Source organism: Maylandia zebra, linkage group LG22 (assembly GCF_041146795.1).
Source record: "Maylandia zebra isolate NMK-2024a linkage group LG22, Mzebra_GT3a, whole genome shotgun sequence".
NCBI lineage: Eukaryota > Metazoa > Chordata > Actinopteri > Cichliformes > Cichlidae > Maylandia > Maylandia zebra.
Window position 1 is genome coordinate 35,996,896 of NC_135187.1, and position 24,685 is coordinate 36,021,580.

General features: G+C 44.3%; 1 protein-coding gene across 5 annotated transcripts; it reads right to left on the bottom strand.

Moving 5' to 3' along the window:
* Positions 1-1,643: 1,643 nt before the first annotated feature.
* sema4ab (sema domain, immunoglobulin domain (Ig), transmembrane domain (TM) and short cytoplasmic domain, (semaphorin) 4Ab) lies at positions 1,644-22,883 on the bottom strand. Of its 5 annotated transcripts, XM_004560992.4 has the most exons (17): positions 22,794-22,883; positions 22,499-22,629; positions 22,144-22,234; positions 19,790-19,956; positions 18,096-18,256; positions 16,949-17,008; positions 16,373-16,471; positions 16,094-16,187; positions 13,289-13,411; positions 12,887-13,014; positions 12,102-12,283; positions 11,125-11,269; positions 6,382-6,571; positions 6,104-6,219; positions 5,152-5,315; positions 4,463-4,557; positions 1,644-4,166 (listed from the first exon to the last, which is right to left on the bottom strand). In XM_004560992.4, the coding sequence occupies exons 4-17, from the start codon at positions 19,884-19,886 to the stop codon at positions 3,349-3,351; spliced, it is 2,472 nt and encodes an 823-aa protein (XP_004561049.1). In that variant the 5' UTR covers positions 19,887-19,956; positions 22,144-22,234; positions 22,499-22,629; positions 22,794-22,883; the 3' UTR covers positions 1,644-3,348. The 5 variants fall into 5 exon arrangements, with proteins under 5 accessions (XP_004561049.1, XP_076735207.1, XP_076735208.1 ...); XM_076879092.1 differs by having other exon boundaries at positions 22,144-22,629; XM_076879093.1 differs by having other exon boundaries at positions 22,144-22,596; positions 22,794-22,881.
* Between the last annotated feature and the right edge of the window lie 1,802 nt (positions 22,884-24,685).

Consider the following 24,685-nt stretch of genomic DNA (forward strand, 5'->3'; position numbering starts at 1 on the left):
GAGAAATATAGTATACACTGTTTAGTGCCAGGACTATTACCATGATCTATGCAACAAGGGGAACACAAGAGGAAGATTAACAGCCTTAGTGACCTCGTCCCTACAGATGAGCAAGTTGTTCTCCTCATCCTCAGACTGTTTCTCCTCTACAGAAGACGTGTTAGTGGTGAAGAGGTCCTCAAAATACTTCTTCCACTGCCCAACAATGTCCCCAGTTGATGTCAGCAGTACCCCACCCCCACTATACCCCATGTGAGTAAAACGCCACTTTTTCCTTCGGGAATTGCTAACTTATTTAGGTAGAAGGGTTTATGTGCCCCGTGATCTCAGAGGCTATGTTGACGAGGGTCTCCCAAGACAAATAGGTCCTGGGTGATGGGGCAGACAATGAGTGATTCAATGGACTCCCCCGAGTAACAAAACTTCATGAGCTTTTCTGTCTTCAGGTCGGTGTATGTAAATACACTTTACTTACTTACCTGTGTCCCTGCTTGGGAAAGGGTTACCGGGGTCCTACCTGGAGCCAGGCCTGGGGAGGGAGTGCAATGGAGAGTGCCTGGCCCTCTGGCTTTAGCCCATGGGGCCTGGCCAGGTGCAGCCTGCAGAAGCTGCATGGTCACTGTAGGCCCACCACCAGCAGGAGGTGGTGTTAGGGTTGGGTGCATCGTGTGTCTGATTGCGGTTAAAGGAAGAGCACTGATGGACCAATCCCTGCTATTGAGACATACAACATCACCTCTTTGGTAAGGAAGGGGGGACACGGCAGGGGAGGATGCAGGACAGGCTTAGCACACCTAAACATGGGGTGTGCTGGGAACCCCCTGGCAGAGGGGTAGCCTCTCAGAAGCAGCTGACACGTATCAGCAGGCCAAGCGAAATGCAGCCCAGGTGGTGGTTGAAACAAGAATTCCAGCATGTGAGTTTGGAGAGGCCGTCGAAAAAGACTTCCCATCTGCTTCAGAGCAATTCTGACAAACCATTGGGCATCGAGAGAAAAACGGTGCTACAATAATCTTAAATTGGTAATAAAGTGTTAATAAAAATAAACCAATTCCTTCTGCTGTGAGGTTCAATAGCAGCTTTATGAACGTGGAAATGAAACATGTCAGTCAGTTGGCTCAGACACAGCAGGATGGAAACAGTCGGGAGAGAAACTCAAAGTTTGTTGAAGAAAACGTGACCAAACCAAGAATATGCCAGCACAGCTTAGGTTTGAAAAGTTGGATCTAAACAAACCAGTTTACTTCCTGTTTGTCCAAAGAACTAAGTGGAGATGTTTATCATTAATGTACAGCATCACGTGTGGTGAGAACCAAACAGCATTTCAGCACAAACATCTCTCACCAAGTGTCACACATGATGGTGGAGGGCTGCCAAAGGACCTGGGCACCTTCTCTATATACTAAAGCATTCTAAACCAAATGTGAGTCCATCTTTCTGAGAAGCTAAAGCTTTGCCTAAATTGGATCACGCAGCAGGACAATGATCCCAAGCACAAAAGTAAATATACAAGCAAACCAATCTGAATGACATGCTGTGGCAGGACCTTAAAGACACTATGGATGAATGAACCGAAGGAACCCTGTAAAGCAGTGGGACAAAATTCCTCCACAGCAACGTGAAAGACTTCAAGTTCAAGTTAATGCTGCGAAAGGTGGTTTTATTAGTGAATTGTGTAGTTTACTTAGGTTTTAACAGAAGTTCATTGAGTGCTGTACAAAAGCGTCCTGAGAGGACGATGGCAGAGCAGACGGATTTCCAAGTCGTTAAAAAATTGAGAAGACATAAAACAAAATGTGATGGTTTTTTATATATTTTATAACATTTCAGAAACTGTTTATTGAAGTGAATATAAATATGTTGAGTCTTTATTACAGTTGTGGATGATTTTTTTATTGACATGTCCAAATGGTGAGAAGTACAAACAGCTCCACAGGATCGTCACATAACATGTAGCAAAGGCACATTCACTTTGTTTTGTCACACAAGAAAAGAAACTTGGCTGACTCACCCTGACCATGTGCTACAAAGTTATGTGAACACGCACACACACACACACACACACACACACGTCTTTGGATACATTTTCTGATCCTTACACATTTTGATCAAAATGTAATATATGGAAACAAATGATTTCTTGTTCTAAAAGGTGCATACAACTGTACAACTGGCCGACTGTGGCAGTTACTGGTGTTGCATTTGACTAATCTATAAAAATATTTAAAGAAGCAGCTGCATTGGACAGAACTGTACCTTTTACCAAATGAAGCTATCAAGAGAGAACAGAATAGTCAGAACATAACCAGCTATAATATGACGAGCAACCAGAACATTCAGAACCAACACGTCACAGCTAATCAACAGTTATGCTTTTCATTGGATCAGTGCTCCTATTCAGAGAGATTTTAACCAGGTTTTTGTCACCACTACTTACAAATACCTAAATGTTACAGTTTAGGAGAACACAATTACTGACCACCAAAGCTACGGCTGCCAGAAACAGCTGCTAAATTCGTCTTTTTAGAATCGTGTGCAAACTTTATTCCAGTTATTTCCACACAAAAGCGTGTCAGCTTCAGGCAATCAGCAGTGAAAGTGTTACAGACAAGTCAGTTATCAGAACTGGGACCTCAGCGGGTCCAGTACCAAGTGTGACAAATGTTTGATCTCCATCAATACACCAGTTCGAGCTGTGAAAAAGACTGGGCAGTTACAACACACACGGTTATACAGCAATTGCGCCTGTTCCAAATGTAGCTGTGCAGAACAGGCGCAATTGTGTAATTTTACAGTCTTGTTGTGTGTTGTTGTCCGGCTATTTGAGATCACAGCAATGACACTGTGGAAGACATTTTTCACAACCCTTCAAAGGCCTGTTTGAGGGTTCGAGGAAGGGTCTGGCACTTAGGTGTAACGGTTGAAGCTTTATATTTGTGAGACATTCATTTCCCCACGCCTCTTATTCCACCACAACAATACTCACAAATGCTGCCAGTAAATGGCTGTTGAGAAAAGTGATCCCACGCACAGTTCTTTGATTTATTAGTACGATCACAGATCTTACCGATTGGGATGGCCCCCCTCAGCAGCCACTTTCAGTTGCATATGGGACCTTATTTGTGACCTAAACTGAGCTGTAATTTCAATGTACACCAGGACATTAAAACTGCATGTATAGAATAATAAGTCAAATCCCATGAAAACCACTTTAAAATGGTTTGTGTTACTTCCTCGCCCTTCAAATAAAGTTTTAAATCCTTTTCCTCCTGTTGCCAAAGACTTCCCATAGATCAGGAGTCTTTGAGTGCCACGTGACTTTTTTCATCTGTAACACTGTACCTCTGTTTAGATGGGGGTGTTAGGCAAATGTCCATTAGAACCTGAAAGCGCAGCGTTACAAACCAACTCGCTGCCATGTCCACTTTGCTGTCCTTGTTCATTCCTTTTGCTCAGAAACACATTCGCCCTTCGGGCCTCCTGCTCTACAGGGGTCCTTCTGTCAGAGTCTATGGTTGCTGCTTGTGGGGCTGTTCTGTGGTTGCAGCGCTGTGTGATGACAAACAGAAATATGGTGATTAACAAACTGAGGGACAGCACTAGCAAAAGTGACACAATTACCAGCTCCTTTAAATAGCATGGGGCTTGGGCGGCCAGCAGCGCTTCCCCATCCCGGAGCTCTAATTCTCTCTGTCGAGGCTGCTTTGTCCATGAGGTCAGGTTTTTGCCCAGCTGTCTGGTGGTGACTTGAGTGTTCCTGTTGGATGGCGTTGTCTTAGACTCTCCTTGGTGCGTTTCTGTTCCTACAGATATGTGGAGTCCAGATCCCGGCTTGGCCATAGATTGTGTTGTGGGTATGGCATTTGTCCGAGGCTGGGTGTAGCTGGTTGGAGTTTGAGACAGAGGGCTGGTCTTCTGCTTGACATGATAGATGGCCATAGTCTGTTGGTAGCCATTTTCAGTGGACAGGCAGAGGTAGTGGCCCAGTGTGGCAGGGGTGGCCACAAAGCTCAGACTCCCATCCTCCAAGTTCAGATACAAGTCTGAGGACAGCCGACTGTTGGGACGCTCCCAGAGCTGCTGAGACAGTCGTGATGCAGCAGGACACTGCAGCCGCACGACTTCGTTCAGAGACACAGACACCAGCTCGCCTGGAGGACACGAGGCTGACATACAGATTATAGTTTGCATCAGAAACAGGTGTTTGGATATCACAGAAACTAAGAACAATGACCGTGCTTCTAAACAAGAATCTATTGGAAAAATCTGAACTTCACACAATCATGTCTAAATTAGAAAAGTAAAAGTTAAATAAAGCAAATTCATGTTTTATATGTTTGACTCACAGCCCACACAAAACCTCAGACGTGTGACTTTTCATGATTTATTTCATTCCTTTTAGACTTTTCTCCTCCATTTAATCTTCAGACTAAAATAGATATTAAAAAGATGTTATACTCACCCGCAGGCAGTTTGTTTGGACCAAATCTGCTCTTGTGATTTAATGAAACACTGCTGCATGCCTCTTCAGCGTTTCCTCTTTCTATGTCCTGGGCTCTGAGGAGGGAAACCATTAACAGAGAAGGTGGGCACTAGGTTTCACAGATTCCCCACTGATGACCAATCCTCAAACCAGAAGTAAAAACATGAAATTCACAAAGCAGTCATCTATTAATTGGAAGGTTGGTGGTTTGATCCCTGGCTGCTTCAATCTGCCAAATATCCTTGGGCAAGGTACAAACCCAAGTATGATGTGTGTGAATGTTACAACACACTTTCACAGAGGAAAAAGTTGCACGGAGCGCTTTGAGTGCTCAGGAAGAATAGAAAGGTGCCAAGTAGATAAGAACAAGACCATTAAACATTGACCGAGAGGGAGGAAATTCCTACATGGATGTTGTATAATCCCACCTGGAGTATCCAGATGTGTGGTCGCGCCTGTAAATGATTCATTTAAACAAAGCTGTGCTACCGGCTCAAAAGCTACAAGGTCAAGAATAAAAGTTGACTAGCTTTGCACAGTTTGGTATTACCGACTCCTTCCTCAGCTGATGTAGTTTCATTGTGCAACCTTGTGTTTCATAATAAAATATGTGAGCAGATCGTGTGTGCTGAACGTATTAATCATAATAAAAATGTAGTGTTACTCACAGGTTAGTGTTTGTTGTAGAGACCATCACACAGACCCTACTGGCAGGATCCCAACCACAGAAGGGATCTCGGGCCAGAACACACTGAGCACAGGTCCAGTAAAAAGAACAGTTAGCTGTCGGGACCTTCACGACGCCCTCCGACGTGCCGATATAAATCACTCCCTGCAGTGGGACAGAATAAGCCTTCAGACATGTCTGTATAGTACTCTGTCGCAATGACATCATCCTGCTTCACTGTGATGGAGAAACTTTATCTAGTTTGCAAAACTGAGTTCAAACGGTTTACCTGCAGAACATCTGGAACAACACAGAGATCAAGTCTACTTTTTACCCAGACTTGCAAATTGATCAGTTAAGGACTCCAGCATGTTCATAAAAATAATAGATAACTGAACCGAGTGCACGGTAAACCTCTGGGACATTATGTCACGTCCCATTCGATGCAGCCAGTTTGCACCTCCGACTGTCCCTGAGCTCAGAGAGGTGATTCCCCACGACGCTATCTGCTGTCTCACTGGGAGATTCCCCTGATGCTGTCAGGCATAGAAGGCACGTGGGAAACATACAAAGGACTGAGCACTACTTTGAGTTGCTGCAATGGAATCTGGGCAAAATGGACCAGTCTGCCATATCATTAGCTTCATTTTGATCTTTCAGTGTGTCTTTGAATTCATTTGCATCCAACAATGTGACATCCTTTTGTCCCTGACGTGTCCGTCGGTCCATATCAGTATGAACGTCCAGCATGACCTTGAGATGGGTTTCCTACGTGTTCCTTTATTTTATTTAGCAGTGTAGCTTGGAGCTAAATAATAATACATAAATAATTAACCCTCAAAGCAGCACACAGGAACTCTCTATGGTCATTGCCACGTCTTTGTCTCCATTGCCTCCAATAGTCTAAAAACCTAAATGGAACTGAACCACCAAACGTCAGCAGCAGCGTGCACCTTGGGTATGGAGAGCTTCAGGCTCCTGACAGGCTGAGGCTGCTCAAAGACCTGAATCTCCTCGATGATATGGGCCCCTCTGAGTAGCAGCACTGCTTTATGCAAGTAACCAGACTCTGAAACATCAGAAAAGAAATCATTAATAACATAAAACTATTCAAGAAGAAGTGCTGAGAGGATATAACCTGTACTGTGAGGTGTCAGCCTGGTAGTCGTGGAAGAGTTCAGCCTTTGAAATGTGTTAGTTGTGTATTTTACTGCTCTGCCTGCAGTCCTACCTGTAAGCAGAAACAGGACAGTGTAGTGTTTGCCGTTGGCTGCCTGGACCCTCTGGACAGTCAGGTGGCTGTAGGTGTTTTCAGCAGACACCATGGTCAGGTTCCTTCCAACTGCTCGCACACTGTCATCTGCCAGGAAGTTCTCTTTGACAAAGCGCAGGGCATTGTCTGAGGCGTTGTGCAGGCCACACTAACACAAAAGTTGACACAAACTAATTATTTTTGTATTCATTTCCATTTGTGCGGCACTTTTTTAATCGCACATTATGAGCAGCAGAGAGCGTGCCATCAGCGAAACTGCTCCCTGCTCACTCACTCAACGCTCTAACGTATTTAGGTTACACCTCAGCCTGTGGGTCTCGTCCACTTCACCCTGCCCACTGTTATGTTGCCCATAGTTACATGTTTCAAATCTGAACAGCGCTTTGAAATGTGAAGTAGAGCATTTAAAGAATTTTTAAGAAAACATTTATAATAAGGACTACAGTGTCGATGTTAATAAGTTTACAATATTCTGAACACATTAGTGGGTGTGTTGAAATATGAAAGTATGGAAAAGGAAATATGTTAAAATCTGGGTGAGATGAGATGAGAGATGATGATGAGAGATGATGATGAGATAGCCTTTATTTGTCAGCTGCAGGTCTTTTGCCCACAACCGAGATGACAGACCTTGCCGACCATACATACAATACAAACATCACATTGGGGAGACAGGTCAGGCCAGGTAGCGAGGAAAAAAAACATTGAAATGTGTAACACAGAAGGATAATACAGGAATGCACAGATATCAACACACCACAGCACAATAAACACAGACAGCAACATGGGAAAGAGTTCCAGTGTGTACATCTGATCTGGGACCGCTGCAATCTTTGACTGCGCCTCCAACTTTTTTTTTTTCTTTTTTTTTGCCTGTCCCGTTTGGCTCTTTTGCATCAGAATTGTTGTCTAAAGGCAAAGAAAGATGCCCAACGGATTTACTTTACCAAACTGACCATCCCAGCCTTGCCGTAATGGTCCATTTGATTCACCTTTTATTGTTTATTTTATTTTCACTTACTGAATACGGGACAGACTTGACTGGGGGAAAGAAGGGGAGAAAGAAAGAGGGAAAGAGAAACAGCTGAGAAGAGGGACGGGGGAGAAGGGCAAAAAACAAAAACCAACAGAATGAGCAGAAAAAAGAAAAAGAAAAAAATGCATATATCAATCACCTGGATCACCTGCTGAGAAAGAAAAAAGAAAACAAGCAGAAGAGAACAAGAGTAATAGAATAAACAACATCACAATGATATATGGGAATATGACAGTAAATACTAAATATTAAACATTATTGTGCAGCACATAAGATCAACAGAACACAGTGTGCTTTGAGGTAGGAGCCAAAAAGGGTGTAGTTTGTGGGTGTGATCACCCGTGTGTACACCTGTGAGCATGGACGCGCTTGTTTTTTGTTTTTTTTAAAGGTTCCTTCATGTAATGATCTGCTAGAGGGTGTGGGGGGGCCACAGCCCCGTCCTCCAGGGCATGAAGCAGGTATGGAGGAGATCAAAACTCCAGACATCCAGAGGCCCCCAGAACACAAGAGACCAAGGAAGACCAACAGAGGGGCAGCTGCGCCACTGTCCCAGAAAGAGCTGAGGAGAGTCCCAGATGAGGGCTCACTCAGCAGCCGCGGAGCAGAAGCCAGGGGGGGTGGAAGTGACGCGCCCGTGAGCTCCGCCGGCAGCCAGCCGTGCCTGAGTGACCGAGCCCCAGGCCGAGAGGCCGGGGGCACCCCACCTCCGAAGTGGCCCGAGCGAGCCCCAGGCTCCAGGCCCCGATAAGCGGCCGCCAAGGAGTGAGCCGGTGTGTACCTGGACGCCCATCCCCAGACACAAAGAACCACCAACGCACCGATGTCTGAGGGAGTCCGCCACTGGCAGGGGAAGTGGTGGTAGGGGGAGATAGGCCTCCAAACCTTGGAGGGCCTGAGATGTCCCCAGAGAGGTGGCGCCTGACACCCAACCTGACATATAGACACAGACATACAGGCACACACAGACACAAACATCCATTCCCACCCTCATGCTCTCATATGCACTTACTCCACACTCAACCAACGTGGAGACAGACATAAAGAGACGCTGTACACACGATCACACTCCCCAAGCGTACTCTACAAACCGGGTCTAGGTGCCCTTGCCCCTGGAGGGGGGAACTGCACCCAGACCCAGGTGGTGTTACCCTTTTCCCTGCAGTGGGGGGAGGCAGACCGCCCCGACTCTGCAGCAGCAGGGAGGCCCCACACTCCAGACCGCAGTCGGACGGCCAACTCCTCCTCCTAGCCCCCCCGCTCCAGCAGGTCGCAGAGAACGGGGGTGAGAGAAGACTCCAAACCTCCCTCCACCCGCTCATTGTAGTGTTGATGCATGTGTGTTCTAAGGTGCATTTAAAACCCAGGAGGGCATGGAGCTACCTGCCAGAGAGCAGCAGGTAAGCGCATGGTCCCTCCTGCTAGCCCTCAATGTCTACGTGTATTTAACATTGAGAGGTGGGCAACGACGCCAGGGGTGAGGTGTACACCCTGATGGTAATTTGGACTCCGTGTAGCGTGCCCACCCCCAACATCCTATATGTATGTGTAATGAGAGTGTGAGTAATGTGAATGTCTAAGTTGTGGGATAAAATTGAGGCAGAGGCAGCCAGAAGGGGACAGAGGGGGGGTAGCCTCCTCTGCACCCTGGTGACATACCCCTACTCCAAGGTCCTGCATGTGTGGGTGGTTGTGGTGGAGCGGGAAGAGGGAGGCAGCTGGAGATGGGGAGGGAGGGAGGGGCAAGTGACCCCTCCCTGGGGCCAGCTCCCCCGCTGACCCCAGTAGGCACCCCCATACTCTGCGACCCGCCAGGGAAAGGGGGCCCAGGCCCATCCAGACCGGGGCCCAGTGCAGCAGTGCCTCCCGGCCCCACAGAGCCCGGGACAGTCCACCCAACCCCACCACAGAGAAAACTGCACCCACCCCACCATCCACTCATCTTCCAGACTACATAAGACAATAAACACCCAGGCTGAGATCTTCCTCCACCTCTCCTGTATCTCCCCCTCCTGCAGGAGGGGGAGATACAGGACTGCGCCTCCAACTGACCCGATGTCCAGATCAGAGGGGAGGTAAGCGTTGGAGGTGGCGTTGGATCCGGGGTAGGGAGGGTGATGCATCAGTGAGTGCTTATCAGTATCAGTATATGTCTGTGTGTGCGTGTCCATAGTTCAGCTGAGACAGTGTCCTTCGCCCTGCCAGGCTAAGTAAACAGTCTTCCAGCCAACCCAGGTGGCCTTGCAGGGAATGGGAAGGAACAGACTCAACACAGTCGTTATCAGATGCATTTAGAAAAAATATCATTTACTTTGGTAAACTGAATTTCCCCGGTGTTACTAAACAGAGAAAGGAATTTTTGACACAACTTTCCAAATAACTTCATCCAAACTTTTTTTTTCTTTCCAAAAAACCAATAAATACTGAGGTTAACATTATTAGCTCCCCGATGCTATTCTTCACTTTTTGCTGTATATCAGGCTGCAGTCGTTTGTCGTAGCTCCTCCAGGTTTGATGGCATGGACTCTTCTCTTCAGTTCACCCACAGATTTTCAGCGAGATCCGAGTCGGAGCTTTGTGCAGGTCAGTCGATAACGTTCACCAGGAGAGACGTACGTTTTAGTTGTTGTCATGTTGGAAGACAAACGATGACCCAGTTTCTGCTGCCGAGTGCTTGAGGTTTAAAATGGTCACATATCCTTCTTCTTCATAAATCCAAAAATAAGAAGCATCTCAAAGAGCTGTAGTTTAATGTCATCTGACCAAAGCACGCACTTCCCCTAATCCTGCTCCAGGCTGAGTCTGGTTTGAGGTCGTAAGTTCCTGTGCAGGAGTCAAGTGATCATCTTCTTTGAGACTCCGATTCCCAACTCGGCCAAGTCATTCACTCGTGTTGTGGCAGCGTTTTCTTAAAATCTTTCACTTCTGCAACAGTTGTTCTGTCCTGTTCGGCTCTCATTACATTTCTCGATGATACATCTCAGTAGAACAACTCGGAAACGCTGCGATAACTTTGAGTATCCATCTCCTGCTTTGTGAGCATCAAAAATCATTTTTCTCATGTAAACAGATTTGATTTGGTTTTCGGCTGCTGCTTTCTCTGTGACACACGAGACACTGGAACCTCAGTTTTAACTTAATTTTATAAGCTTTCAGCTTTAAAGAGTTAAAGCACATCATTGCACAACCTGGTTTGTTATTCAGGGATAATTTATACTGACCCTGGAAAAAACACTTTCTCAGATAATTCTATTATTGTGAGTAAATATATATCATTTATGCTTTCTAAAGAAAACTAGCATGCTTAGAAATGCTATGTTGGAAATCCTTTGTTCTGTTTTGTCAAAATTTTGACAAAAACTTGAAATTTCATGCTAATAATTTTATCCACATCTGTATAAAGAATGCTAAGCTAACTGTGAAAGTGTGAACTTGGTACCAAGAGCAGAAGTAGGAAGTAGTGAGAAAGCAGGAAGGACCAGACGGCAGTAATGACGTGGAAGAAGACGACAAATAATGGTGAAACTTTTACATCTGAGAATTAAAGTTTCTCACAGCTGTGAATATGTAATTAGTTTTTGCACATGAAGGCAGCGTGTGTGCACGTACACCCGCTGGTTCATGGAGACTTTACTCTAAATAAGTTTTCATAAGTAACCATTTACCTCGCCTGGATTTGCGACCTTCTCTTGAACCCGTGCACTCCACTGTAATGTGTCCCGGTTCAGGACTTTGTAGTTACCAGAAAAGACCGATTTGATGTCAGTGAGGCGGAAGGAACACACTGCTGATCGCCCAGAGTTGACAGACCTGGTTAATCAAAAACAAACATTAAGAATACAGTCACGAAGAATCAGAAACATGGAACTACGGCAAGCAACTTGTTTCATTCTTAAATGTGCGTCCTTTAAATTGTATTTCTTCTCTGTTGTATTCTATGTCCACGGGTGCACATAAGTGTCAAAATAAAAGACGAGCACCAGATAAGAAGTTGCAGCGCGCGTTTGCGTACATATCAAAGGCAGTGTTTTTGTCCACTAGAGTGGGATTTTCACGGCACATTCTGCACCACATCTCTGTGCGTTCATCATTTGTTTGAAGCCAGCTCACCTCCTGCAACCACTTTTCCGAGGATACGTGCTTCTTTTGTGGTTCGGACTCCTTCTGCTATTCTTTGGAGGTGGAGGAACACCAAAGTAACTGCTTAAAGGAGCTTCTTCGACATCTTTAAGAGTTCTAAACAAATGTCTGTCCTCCTCCAGAAAATCTTACGTGCGTTGCAACTTCTTATCTGGTGCGCGTCTTTTATTTTGACACCTGCGGACCACTTATGTGCAGCCCTGGTTATATCAACCCTCAATTCGCCCCTGAAGGCCACAGAAAGACTGCCTGGAGGACTCGTGAGCATGACGAGAGCCTTCCTTGACTGGTACAGAAGAGCACATCCCTCAGATTTGAATGCTTCCCCGGTCAGATGGCATGGATACATCACTGCAGTTTTCTAAATGCCCCAAAGATCAAATCTACGCATGCTTCACCTACACAGTAGGTCAAAGATCTGAAAACTGTGCTTCTCAATCTCAACAGCAAGTTTGTATTAATGGAAACATGGTGATTTTTTTCAGGAGACATCATCACTCACCACTGAGAGGTGAATATGCCATAAAAGAGTATGTCATCCACAGGAGCGCCCTCTGCAGGCAGGAGGGTGTCTATGTCCTGGAGCACATTATAGGGCAGCTCATGGTCAGCTTGGCAAAGCAGTTGAGCTTTTGCGAACGTGGTCCAGCGTCGCTGCAGGGTCCGCTGACCTCCAACATCACTCTGACAAATGAGAGAACACTGTGATGTTATCATGTACATAATATTACAGAAAGGTCAGAGTTACAGCCCTTTGACAGAATTATGAATAACAATCCTGACAGGTAGAAATCTTGGAGATGTCATCCAGTCATGTGGGTGGAGTCACAAATTCAGCTTCACCTTGCTGACTAAGTTCCCCTGCACCGTCAGACGCACTAAGAAGTTACCTTACAGGGGGATTTCTTAAATACTGACATCACTCCAGTTCATGTTGAGAAGATCAAAAGAGACAAAGTTGTTATTACAGCCTGTGATGGTGACATTCAGCCTTACTGACCACTAAAAGGGCTTTGCAGGCACATTCACCCATTGTATTTCATAAACACATAACATTCAGTGCATTTTAAGGTTTGTTATGCTATAACTGCATCTGTAGCCTTGGACACACATGTGACTGGCTGTCTGTTTCCTGTGTCTGAATGAGGACTATTAGTGTTTGCGTGACGGGTTTGGTCTGCTCGTGAAGTTTGTTTGTTCCTGGGAGAAAATTCCAAATATCAGAGCACTGCTAAATCTTTGCAGAATCTCTTTGGACGGTTCGTAGACACCGTCGTTCCCACTTACCACACAGATCTGAGAGACGCGGGAGACGATGAACTTGTCGATGAAGTCATACTCTCTGCCCACTTCAGTGAAGAAGAAATAAATTTTCTCTTCATCTGGAATAAATGTGGAACTGATGAAAGTTGGATCTATGGCAAACAGAAGGTAACATAAGCAGAAATGTAAGTTACTGGAAACAATGTGTGAAAGACATGGTAAAGCTGGAAATCCAAGTACATTTTCAAGAATTAAACAGAAATAAGAAACACTTATTACAATGTTTGTGATTCCCACCACATAACAGGTAACAGACAAGATGTGCCAGCAAACAAATGGATTGATACTGATCTAAGACGCCATAAACGTATCTAATATTAAAGAAATTCAAATATCTGAGGTTGGGGAAGAACTCGCTGCACTCACCCTCCAACCATCCTAATGTGTCATCCAGCTTCAGGTCGACACGCTTGCCCTCGCTGAGGTGCCTTGAGATGACTGGCCGGTTCCCCCTGTAGTCTGCCACAGTGCCAGTATAAAGCTCTCCATCTGAGACACATGACAACATCTAACATCATACTGACGAGCAACAGCGACACAATGAAAATATATTCGACCATCTTTGTGGCTGCTGGCAGCATGTTTGTGTGCATACACACTGCTGGCAGCATGGTTGTGTGCATACACACTGCTGGCAGCATGTTTGTGTGCATACACACTGCTGGCAGCATGTTTGTGTGCATACACACTGCTGGCAGCATGGTTGTGTGCATACACACTGCTGGCAGCATGTTTGTGTGCATACACACTGCTGGCAGCATGTTTGTGTGCATACACACTGCTGGCAGCATGTTTGTGTGCATACACACTGCTGGCAGCATGGTTGTGTGCATACACACTGCTGGCAGCATGGTTGTGTGCATACACACTGCTGGCAGCATGTTTGTGTGCATACACACTGCTGGCAGCATGTTTGTGTGCATACACACTGCTGGCAGCATGTTTGTGTGCATACACACTGCTGGCAGCATGTTTGTGTGCATACACACTGCTGGCAGCATGGTTGTGTGCATACACACTGCTGGCAGCATGTTTGTGTGCATACACACTGCTGGCAGCATGTTTGTGTGCATACACACTGTTGGCAGCATGTTTGTGTGCATACACACTGCTGGCAGCATGGTTGTGTGCATACACACTGCTGGCAGCATGGTTGTGTGCATACACACTGCTGGCAGCATGGTTGTGTGCATACACACTGCTGGCAGCATGGTTGTGTGCATACACACTGCTGGCAGCATGTTTGTGTGCATACACACTGCTGGCAGCATGGTTGTGTGCATACACACTGCTGGCAGCATGTTTGTGTGCATACACACTGCTGGCAGCATGGTTGTGTGCATACACACTGTTGGCAGCATGGTTGTGTGCATACACACTGCTGGCAGCATGGTTGTGTGCATACACACTGCTGGCAGCATGTTTGTGTGCATACACACTGTTGGCAGCATGGTTGTGTGCATACACACTGTCTGTAAACACGATGAAAGTTCTCAGTGGACTCAACGTGATTCCACTTTACACAGTAGAATCATGTCAATAATCCACCGTCTTACGTTCACCAAGCTGATTTATTGGTCGCGCTATAACTTGCATGTGTGGCGTGCGCAATCAACATGCAGAAAGTATTTGATAAAGATTTAAAATGTCATGTCACATTTGACCTCTGACCTCCTCAAGGTCAACAGACTGATCTGCAGGTCAAAGTGATAATGATGATATATGAAGCCATTTAAAGCAGTGTTTCTTACTGCCATTGTACTGAGACATGCACATTCTAAATATCACCTTACTTTGGACCTCCGACCTTCTTCAAGGTAAAAGATAAAATAAGGCCTTTTATCTTTAAAACAATGATCAAAAATCTACTAATGGAAAGATTCTGATTGGTAATGGCTTCATGTTCAGCAACACAAAGATCCCAAACCGGCTGATAATGCAGTAAAAGCACACCCATCATCGTGGATTAGCCTTCGCTAATCGAAAAAAAGGCATTTACAGGTTGGGGTAACATTCAAATAAGAGGTTTGAAATGTCCTCCAAGAACATGGACAACTATTCCTGAGAGCGATTAAAGAAATAACAAGAAACATAACAAAGTTCATACTGTGTTGAACCGAGTTCAGGCTCTGATGAAGGATAAAGGTGGTCACAGCAAACACTGCACAGCTGCAGCCTGAAGGTAATAAGCTCTGCAAGAACCATTACTACCCAGGTTAACTTCAAAACTGCTCGTGTTTGAAGTCATCAAAAGTGCTTCATGCTGTGAATTCCCCAATAAATCCTGCAGCTGTGCAATCCTGCATTTTCCACCAGCCAGAGACAGGACAGGGATAACTGGGACAGGGACAGGACAGGGATGATTGGGACAGGGATGATTGGGACAGAGATGATTGGGACAGGGACAGGACAGGGATGATTGGGACAGGGATGATTGGGACAGGGACAGGACAGGGACGACTGGGACAGGGATGATTGGGACAGGGACAGGACAGGGACGACTGGGACAGGGACGACTGGGACAGGGACGACTGGGACAGGGACAACTGGGACAGGGATAACTGGGACAGGGACGACTGGGACAGGGACGACTGGGACAGGGACGACTGGGACAGGGACAGGACAGGGACGATTGGGACAGGGATAACTGGGACAGGGACAGGACAGGGATGATTGGGACAGGGATGATTGGGACAGGGATGACAGGGACAGGGACAGGACAGGGATAACTGGGACAGGGACAGGACAGGGATGATTGGGACAGGGATGATTGGGACAGGGATGATTGGGACAGGGACGATTGGGACAGGGACAGGACAGGGATGATTGGGACAGGGATGATTGGGACAGGGATGACTGGGACAGGGATGACTGGGACAGGGATAACTGGGACAGGGACAGGACAGGGATAACTGGGACAGGGACAGGACAGGGATAACTGGGACAGGGACAGGACAGGGATGATTGGGACAGGGATGAATGGGACAGGGATGATTGGGACAGGACAGGGACGACTGGGACAGGGACAGGACAGGGACGACTGGGACAGGGACGACTGGGACAGGGACGACTGGGACAGGGATAACTGGGACAGGGACAGGACAGGGATCACTGGGAGACACCAAAATAGAGTTGTAATAATCCAGTCATGCTGTGGCATCATTTCCTCACCTACAACGAGAGCCGTATTGCGTTGATAAGGGTCATAGGGGCATCGACCTCTCCCTTCATCAGGCTTGAGGCTCATTGTTAATGTGTCAGTGTTCTGGGAAGACAAGGAGAAAAAGTCAAGCTGCTACTGAAGTGAATGCTAAATGGACCATTTCTACAAACATACAAAAAGGGAAATTCAAGCTTTTTTGTATCAAGTTTATGCTACAATCACTAAACAGTGAGTAACACTGTAACACTGTCACAGTGTTAAACAAACTAACAACTTAAATGCCTTACGATGTAGGTGCAGCGTGGACTGAAGGCGAACGTTCCACAGGCATAGATGTGGCTGGTGTTCAGGAACTGCAGCACACGTATGAAATTGGGACAGTCAGCCTGGAAACACAAAGTTTAACATTTCAACAAAACCAGCTCATGTAAAACTGTTAACGGTTTGTCTAAACCAGGACCTGTTGGTTCAACTTCAAACATTCTCATGTTACATCAAAAGGGACTGTAACTGCCAGCTCCCATATGGAAAAGAAATAGTAAAAACATATGATTTACTCATGAAAGTGGCCACTTTCTCAGTACTTTTTTTTTTTATTTTTAGTAAGTATACAAAACATACAAGTTTCATTATATAATTTTTCAAGGGATCTTATATCTGTTTTCACTCTTGTATGCTTTTCATACAAGTTTCATACAAGACAGATAAAAACTTTATAAGATTTATATATATCTTATATATATCTATATCTATCTTTTCCATATGGGCTGGAACATTATTGGCACCTTTGTCTCGTTTGGTTTGTATATTTGTAATTTAACAGGTTCAAAGCATTTGTTCATACATTCAAACAGAACACTTACCATTTTCTTTCCCTTCATGGAGCACTGCTCAAGGTCTTCATGTGAAGGAGTCCAGTCCAGCTGAGAGAAGAGGAGAGTTCATCAAGTTCTTCACATTAACCACAGCCGCAGGTTTGTGTAAAGATCGTGATGTGAAAGATCACAGCACGGGCCAGAACACATTTCTTTTCGAGACTGCATTTTTTTAAAAATACACCAAAAGCAGGCACTACAAGTTTTACAGTCACAAAGGATTTAACCCAGTTTGTGTTTGTCCGAATGTTTAGAAGGACCTTTAGAAATTCATTTAGCGATTTTAAAAAGCTGCCTGCTTCTACATAAAATACTGGTTTCTGCATCGTGGTCTCCTGACTTAAATAGCACATCAAACAGGAACAGTTAAAAATGCTTTCACTTTTTTACTGTGTGATTATTGCAAACTGTGACACTGAATGTGTGAGGTACATACGAGTACACAAACGTCAAACTAGTCATACTGGACGTACTCTCTAGTCCACAGACTGGATTATCGGATTGTGCCAAGATGTGGCAAGCTTAGCTAACATAGGAGTACACGAGAAAGGAGACGTGGAAAAGGTCCTGATCTAATTCTCAAACTACTGTCTGAACGTCAAGTGTGAAAAAAAATGAATGAAAATAGAAGCAGGCTGTGGTGTGCAGGCTACAAGGATGAAGCGCCAGGTTCCTCGTCTATCTTTGAGCCAGTATTTCATGCTTTAAACACAATAAATATTTCAATATATTTTAACTTGGCAACAGAGACTCTGCCTGCAATGTTTTGCAAAAATACTTTAGAATAGTTTAATAAAAAATGTGCTGTTTTTCTTTTGAGTTCTTTAAATTTAAAAAAGTACAGGTGATGGTGAAGCAGTGATTGTACTGTGTCGCAGACACAGGAAGCTGAAGACTTGACAGCCAAGTAGTCCTTCTTGTTAGGCTTCTTTGAAGTCCACCAGCAGGGCACAGACATGGTTGTTTCACTGTCTCTGCAGTCGGGCCGTCATAAACAATTGGTAGTCACATGGACGTCTGTTTAGAGCCTCACAGTCTAATTCCTAACAGAGACCATCTGATCTGCATTTGCATAATCTCAAGTGACTTTATGTCAATATGCATAAGTGTGCATCTGTCAACAGTCAGCCCCTACCTTGTTCCTCAGTATGATGCTGTCCTTGTGGCTAACATTCAGTGCTAACACAGAGTCCCGGGCTCCAACATATAATATGTCCCCATCCTCACTGAGCAGCAGCGTGGTGGTGTTGCTGACATCGTGGCTGTTGAAGCGGATGAGACGTCTCCCAGGACTATCTGTTATCAAACAGCAGTTTGTATCAGGACAAAGCATGTTAGGATTAAATATCCACAGATAACTAAAAGGATCCAGATATAACCGGCTACAGAGTGTTAACTGCTTAGATGTCGAAGAACTCGGTGTCTGCGAAACGTCTCTTCCACGTTTATTATGCCACAGAAAATATTGTGACCACGCTATCTAGTCACTTATTCAACACTAAACACACAATTCACAGTGCACACAGAAAGAATCCACATTTCATTATAACCTGATTCATTTTACCTCAAAGCTTAAACACAATAGTCCATAATGACAAAGTGAAACAAGGTTGAAATGTAAAAAAATATAACGTACATACGTGTTCACAGCCTTTGCTACGACACTCAAACTTGAGGTCAGCTCAATTCTGTTTCCACTGATAATCTGTGAAGTGTCACGTGACTGGTGATAAATCCAGCTGATTGGATGCCACACCTGTCTAAGGCCCCATAATTGACAGTGCATGTCAGAGCACAAACCAAGCCGTGAAGTCCAACCAACTGTGTGCCGACCTCGGAGACAGGATTAAACCAAGACACAGATCTGGGGAGAGGAAACATTTCTGCAGCATTGAAGGTCCCAATAAGCACAGAGGCCTCAGGAAGAAGTTTGGAACCAGCGCTTGGAGTCAAAGGGCCGTTGTAAGGCAGATGATCAAGAAGTTCAAAGTCACTCTGACAGAACTCCACTGTTGGTTTGTGGAGAAAAGAGAAACTTCCAGAATGACCATCTCTGCACCACTCCACCAATCAGGCCTGTACGGCCAGGTGGAAAAGTCACCTGAGGGACTTTCAGACCATGAAAAACTAAATTCTCTGATCTGATGAGACAAAGATCTAACTCTGTGGTCTAGATACCAAGCACCATATGTGGAGGATACTCTGGAGGCACTGCTTAGCACCTGGCCCCTACCATCCCTACAGTGAAGCACGGTGGGGGCTGCATCATGCACCATCAGGAACTAGGGGACTAGTCAGGGTCAGAGACATCCTTGATGATAACCTGCTCCAGAGGTACTGAAACACAGCCAAGATAACAAAGGAGCGGCTTCACTGTGTCGATGTTCTTGGGTAGCCCAACCAGAACCTGACCGAACATCTCTGAAGAGATCTGAAAGTGGTTGTGCACGGATACTATTGCTGTTATTTTTTATGCATCTTCCAGAATTTCAACCTCTTTTTTTACTTACATGTGAAACAAGCACTGAAACAGTGCCCTGTACTTGCATTATAATCAGACACTGAAGTGTACAATCTCACAGTACTCCATCTAACATGATAACTGTCAACTACATTTGTGTCCCAGTTAATTTGATTAACATGATTTTGCCCTTTTTTTAAATTCATGAGGTTTCAGCACAATATCTGTGCACAAGAATCGATTTCGTATATGAAAGACGTGAGAGAACAAACACATCGCTGTGCTTTGTTCTATCCCTAATACATTTAAATGACCCAACATGATAAAGGGGGTAAAAATGCACGTGATGTTTCAAAGGCTTCACTCACCCATGGGGAAGGAGACTCTGGGAGTCAGTGTTGTCACACATGGGCACAGAAACCCCAGCAAGGCCAGGGCGAGTGGCAGCAGGATGGGGATCTCCATCACAGCAGGAATAATGGAGTCTGGCCTCGTTTACACTGAAGTTCACATACTCTGCTGTCCATCACTCCATCTGAGACACATGCACACACGTTACCGTCCAGTCCTCTAATCAAATGCATTGATTTGTGTTGTTTCAACGGTGAGTTTGTGTAACTCCGTTAATGTTTATATGCCCAAGCATCAAAGCTACAGGTTTAGAAATCAGAGATATCACCTATGAGGAGAACATGAGGAGGAACATGAGGAGGACATGAGGAGGAACATGAGGAGAACATGAGGAGGAACATGAGGAGGAACATGAGGAGGAACATGGGTCCGTCGCTGCGTTTTGTTTGTTCAGCTGTGTCTTTGTTTCTTGCTGTGATGAAGAGTCACAGCTCAGGCAGCGCCTCGACGTTTCCACAGTGTGGAGATGTCGCTGATTTAAAAAACACGAACCTGAAGATGAGCTCGACCCTGTAACGCGACACATGCACGCGGACGGCTCCGCCAGCACAGCCCGCAGAGTTTACAGATTACTGCTGGGGCGTTTTACGTGGAGTAACGATGCAATGACGACAGTTTCTTGTGTGCTAAATAACTCTATCTTAGAAAAACTTACAGAGCGACAACACAAAGACAGAAAAGTCAGCTTACGTTTCCTTTCCTCCCCGTTTTCCTTCCATCGCTCCCAAACCACCAATATTCTGTCCAACACTCGCGGATCAGTAACGCGAGGAGAAAACGCTGACCGTGGTTCAGCCTTTACTATAACAACAATGCCTCCTCCCATTCGCAGATCTAGGAAGCCCGGCCTCCACCTGCAGGGCGGCCGTACTCATTACAACGTCCGAGCAACAGGCCCTCCTCAGGCCCCAGGTTCAAGCTGCGTGTACCAGGGGTCTCAAACCAAATGCGCTGTGGGCCACGTTAGTGTTCAAGTAGTACAAACAAACAAACCAACAAACAAAGAAACATTTCTGAAAATGTAGTTGTTTTTTAAATATCAAATATTGCATAATAAGATAAAACTGCATTTTCCTCCCTCTTAACTAACTGAAGCCTTTCATTGAACTACCAAATAAACTCATTGGTCCTCTCTGCCTGTGCACACGTGGCAGCACTTCTGCTGTCATTGTGTTCATATTTAACAAAACCGAAGTGCAGACATAAGTGTGCGCATTAGTTTGTGAGTCTGTCAGTGAACTAACACACCCTCTCATGTTTGTGCCTCTGCTCATGTTGCCTTCATATTCAATCATTTGAAGAACTTATTTTAACATTTCACTCAACAACAAACAAAAAAGTCACTTTAAGGCTGCATTATATCTCCTCACATCAGTGTGAGTAGGCCACAGGTGGGCCCTGGGCTGTGACTTTAAGACCCCCGGTGTATACAGCATGGCCTCCTCTTTAACAAGGCCTTTAGAAATAATATGTGGACACCTTGGTGTGGGTTTGACTACTTGACTAATGACCAACAGGTTTCCATCTCATATCGTTTAGATGAGTGATATTTTTTATCTTTCCAGGAAGAAATAAGTAAACACACAAAACAAACAAAAAAGCAAAATCCTGACAGGAAACTGGTTTGTAGGACAGCTGTGATGTTTAGTCCAGCTGCAGGATGGTCAGATTCAACTTTTTTACACAAGTAAAAGTGAAAAAGTACATGCTCTGAAAAGTACTCAAAGTAAGAAGGCTAAAATATTATTCTAGTAACAAAATAATGTCAGTACACGGGGAATACCAACAAGTCTAATAAGTGGACTTAGCTTGTAGAACACGAGCAGAGAAAAAGAAGGAAATAAATAAATAAATAATGGCTATGTCCTGTTGTAGAGAACAACTTTGTCTCTAAACAGGGAAATGAGTCAGATGAGCACAATCATTTCTATTGAGATGTCTTTAGTGTGCAGGCTGTGATCAGCTGATGTGTGCTGCTCTGAGTGCATTTATACCACTGCATTCAGCAGCCTTTGTCCTGGCTGATTTCTATGCTCTACAGTAGAAAGTTCAATGACTGACTGAAGCATCACCAGCTTAACTTTAAACACTAGATGTAACTCTGACCATGAGCACCAGTCACATGCTGTTCAGTACTTTAACTTCACAGTACAGTAAACTAATAGTTAACCTGCACTAATCTGATGACTGTTTTTAAATAACACAAAGTTACCTTTGTTCAAGACACTGTCACATGTACAGACACAGCATCTGGTTTAAAAACACTTACATGTAAACTTTATATTTCCAGTTTATCAAACAGCATCCTTACCTTTGAATATAACTGCGCTTCCTCCTCTCCTGGTCTGTTGTGCTTATCTTTCTCCATCTCTGAGTGAAGTTCACATGCAGGATGTCTCAGGCTATGGTACACGGAGAAGTGAAGAGAAAGCAGTTCCTGCCCTTGCTTTGTACATGTCAGTAGTATATACATGACATCCAACAAGACAAGCCTTCATTGTGAGTTCGATTAAGTCTTCAACCAACCGATGTTCCTTTTTTGTTACTTGTTGCAGTATGCTAGCTGAACAACACGTCTCTAGTTATGAATTTTTACATTAGCACACAACATGTAAAGTGTTTTTATAAACACATATGAGGTCAACATGTGTCACGTGTGGACATACCTTTTGTTAGGAATCTTGCTGTTTTTCTTGATTTCTATCCTGATGCTTTGCTGGGGAATCTTGATCTGACTCAAAAATCTCCCTTCGGGTTGTTTCACCTGCAGACCCCGTTATACACAAACCAGGTGTAGCTGCAGAATCAGTCAAACCACACTGATGTGACCATCAAAACGCAGTTTGCTCTTTGAGACGATGCATTTATTAGCTTCATTTCAAAGTTCTTTGCTGATCTAAACATCCATTTAGCTGTCATGTCCCAGTATTACATACAGTGGAAGCATATATTACTATTTACCAGTATTCCCAGCACTAACATAAGGTCCAAGCCACAGCATGTGAAATTAGTGTTCTTCAGAATAAGTCACAGGCTTCACTGTGAGCGCAGCAGCGGGTAAGATGGCTAATGAGGAGAAAAGAAGATTGGGGAGGATTATCAGTGACCTGGAAACAGCCATGTGGTAACAGACTGAATGCCTCTCAGTATCAAACATGAAGGTGTTAAGACAAGTATAGCAAAAGTTTGTGAATCCTTTGAGATTTTCCATATTTTCACAGAAAAATAACATAAAAAATAATGAATTTATAAGTCAGAAGGAGAACCTAATCAATGAATGATATGTGCTAAAAAAGGAAGATTTCTGAAGAATTCAGTGAAAAGATTTCTTGTTGCTTTGCACACTGGAAAAGGTTACAAAGCCACCTCTGAAGAGTTCAGATACAAAGTCCACGTTCAAAATTGTCAAGAGCAACAGTTACTCTTCTAGGAGTGATCGACCACTAAAGGTCATTACAAGAGCAAAACATTTAATATTCACAAAAGAATCCATGTTAACCTTTAAACAGCGTCAGGTTCTCTCTCTGCCAAGCATGCTGGTAACACTCTGGCAGCTGGAGCGCCAGAAACAAATGCATAAAATAAGAGAAATTTACCATCAAGTTTTTCACAATTAAAATAAAGAAAATGTCCATATTTTTACAAGATAATAAAAAAGTCGTTTTATGTGAAAAATCTGGTACTTTTATTCCATAATTAATACCATCATTTACCAGCTATTTAAAAAAAAGTGCAATTACAGTAATTACAGTATACTGTTAATTACAGTTCTTACCAACTACACACTGATGGATGTGAATACTGAAAGACCTGAGCTTAATAAACACTGGCTTTACTTCATGTAATAACATGATAATACTGCCATAAAAACATTAGTACTGTTCACTTTATGTCTTTATGTAAATTTTCACTTAAAACTACAAAAAAAGAACAAAGGATTGATGAGATTTTGTTTTACAATGAAAACTCACTTCCTGTGCCTGAACATTTAATTCTGCTAACAAACAGACCAAAACAGAAAACTACAACAATTTGTTTTGAAAAACAAATAACTGTGTTCAAATGGCTTTTATTGAGCTATAAAAAACAAGCAGAATTAAAATGAAAAACATCTGGCAACTAAACCAAGAATCACGCTGAACGTTTCGCTGGTGCTGCAGAAACTCTGTGCAGACGGCAGAGTTATGTTTCAGTTTAGGTGCAGCTGACGTTCGCTGTGAAAGACTGTGGTAGAGATACCAGGGGAAGCAGGACAGGACTGTAGAAAGGCAAGCACTGTGCCTCAGGACCGCTGTCTTTGTGCAATGAGGAACAGAACAAACGCTGCCAGTCCTTTAGTAGCGGGACGCGCTCACATTCCAGCACCAGCCAAATCGTCTGACGTTCCCCAAAGAATACTGGAACTGGCTGGTCTGCCATGGCATCCCATTCTCTTCACAAATGAGAGCACATAATTTCAGGGAAGAGGACGGTCAGCCACCTGCTCAGTTTTCTTCTTCCCTTTATCACCTTTTGCTAAGATATCTGGGAAAGGCATCTGTTGAGTTAAATTGAAAAGAAGGGCAAACAATTAGTAATCAGTGACACTTCACATTGGGCTGATACTAAGGATTTTCTTCACTGGGAAGCTACACACAAACTGAACACACAGTGTGAGGGAAGGTAAGATGATGATGACAGAGAAACAGACGATATATACAAAAGAGGGAATCAGGCAGAGAGGGGACGCAAAACTGAAGACACACACGAGATGAGGGTCTGTCACAATAAAACAGCAAGTATCACATACGCACACAGATAAAGACACGTGAGCTTGACATAGAGACAGAACACAAAGATATTGGACAGACACA

Coding starts and splice junctions, on each gene's coding strand:
- sema4ab (XM_004560992.4), bottom strand. CDS start 19,886: ATGGAGATCCCCATCCTGCTGCCACTCGCCCTGGCCTTGCTGGGGTTT. Junction 12,284..12,886: donor GCGTCTCTCAGATCTGTGTG/GTAAGTGGGAAC, acceptor CTCATTTGTCAG/AGTGATGTTGGAGGTCAGCG. Junction 4,167..4,462: donor TCCAAACAAACTGCCTGCGG/GTGAGTATAACA, acceptor TCTGTATGTCAG/CCTCGTGTCCTCCAGGCGAG.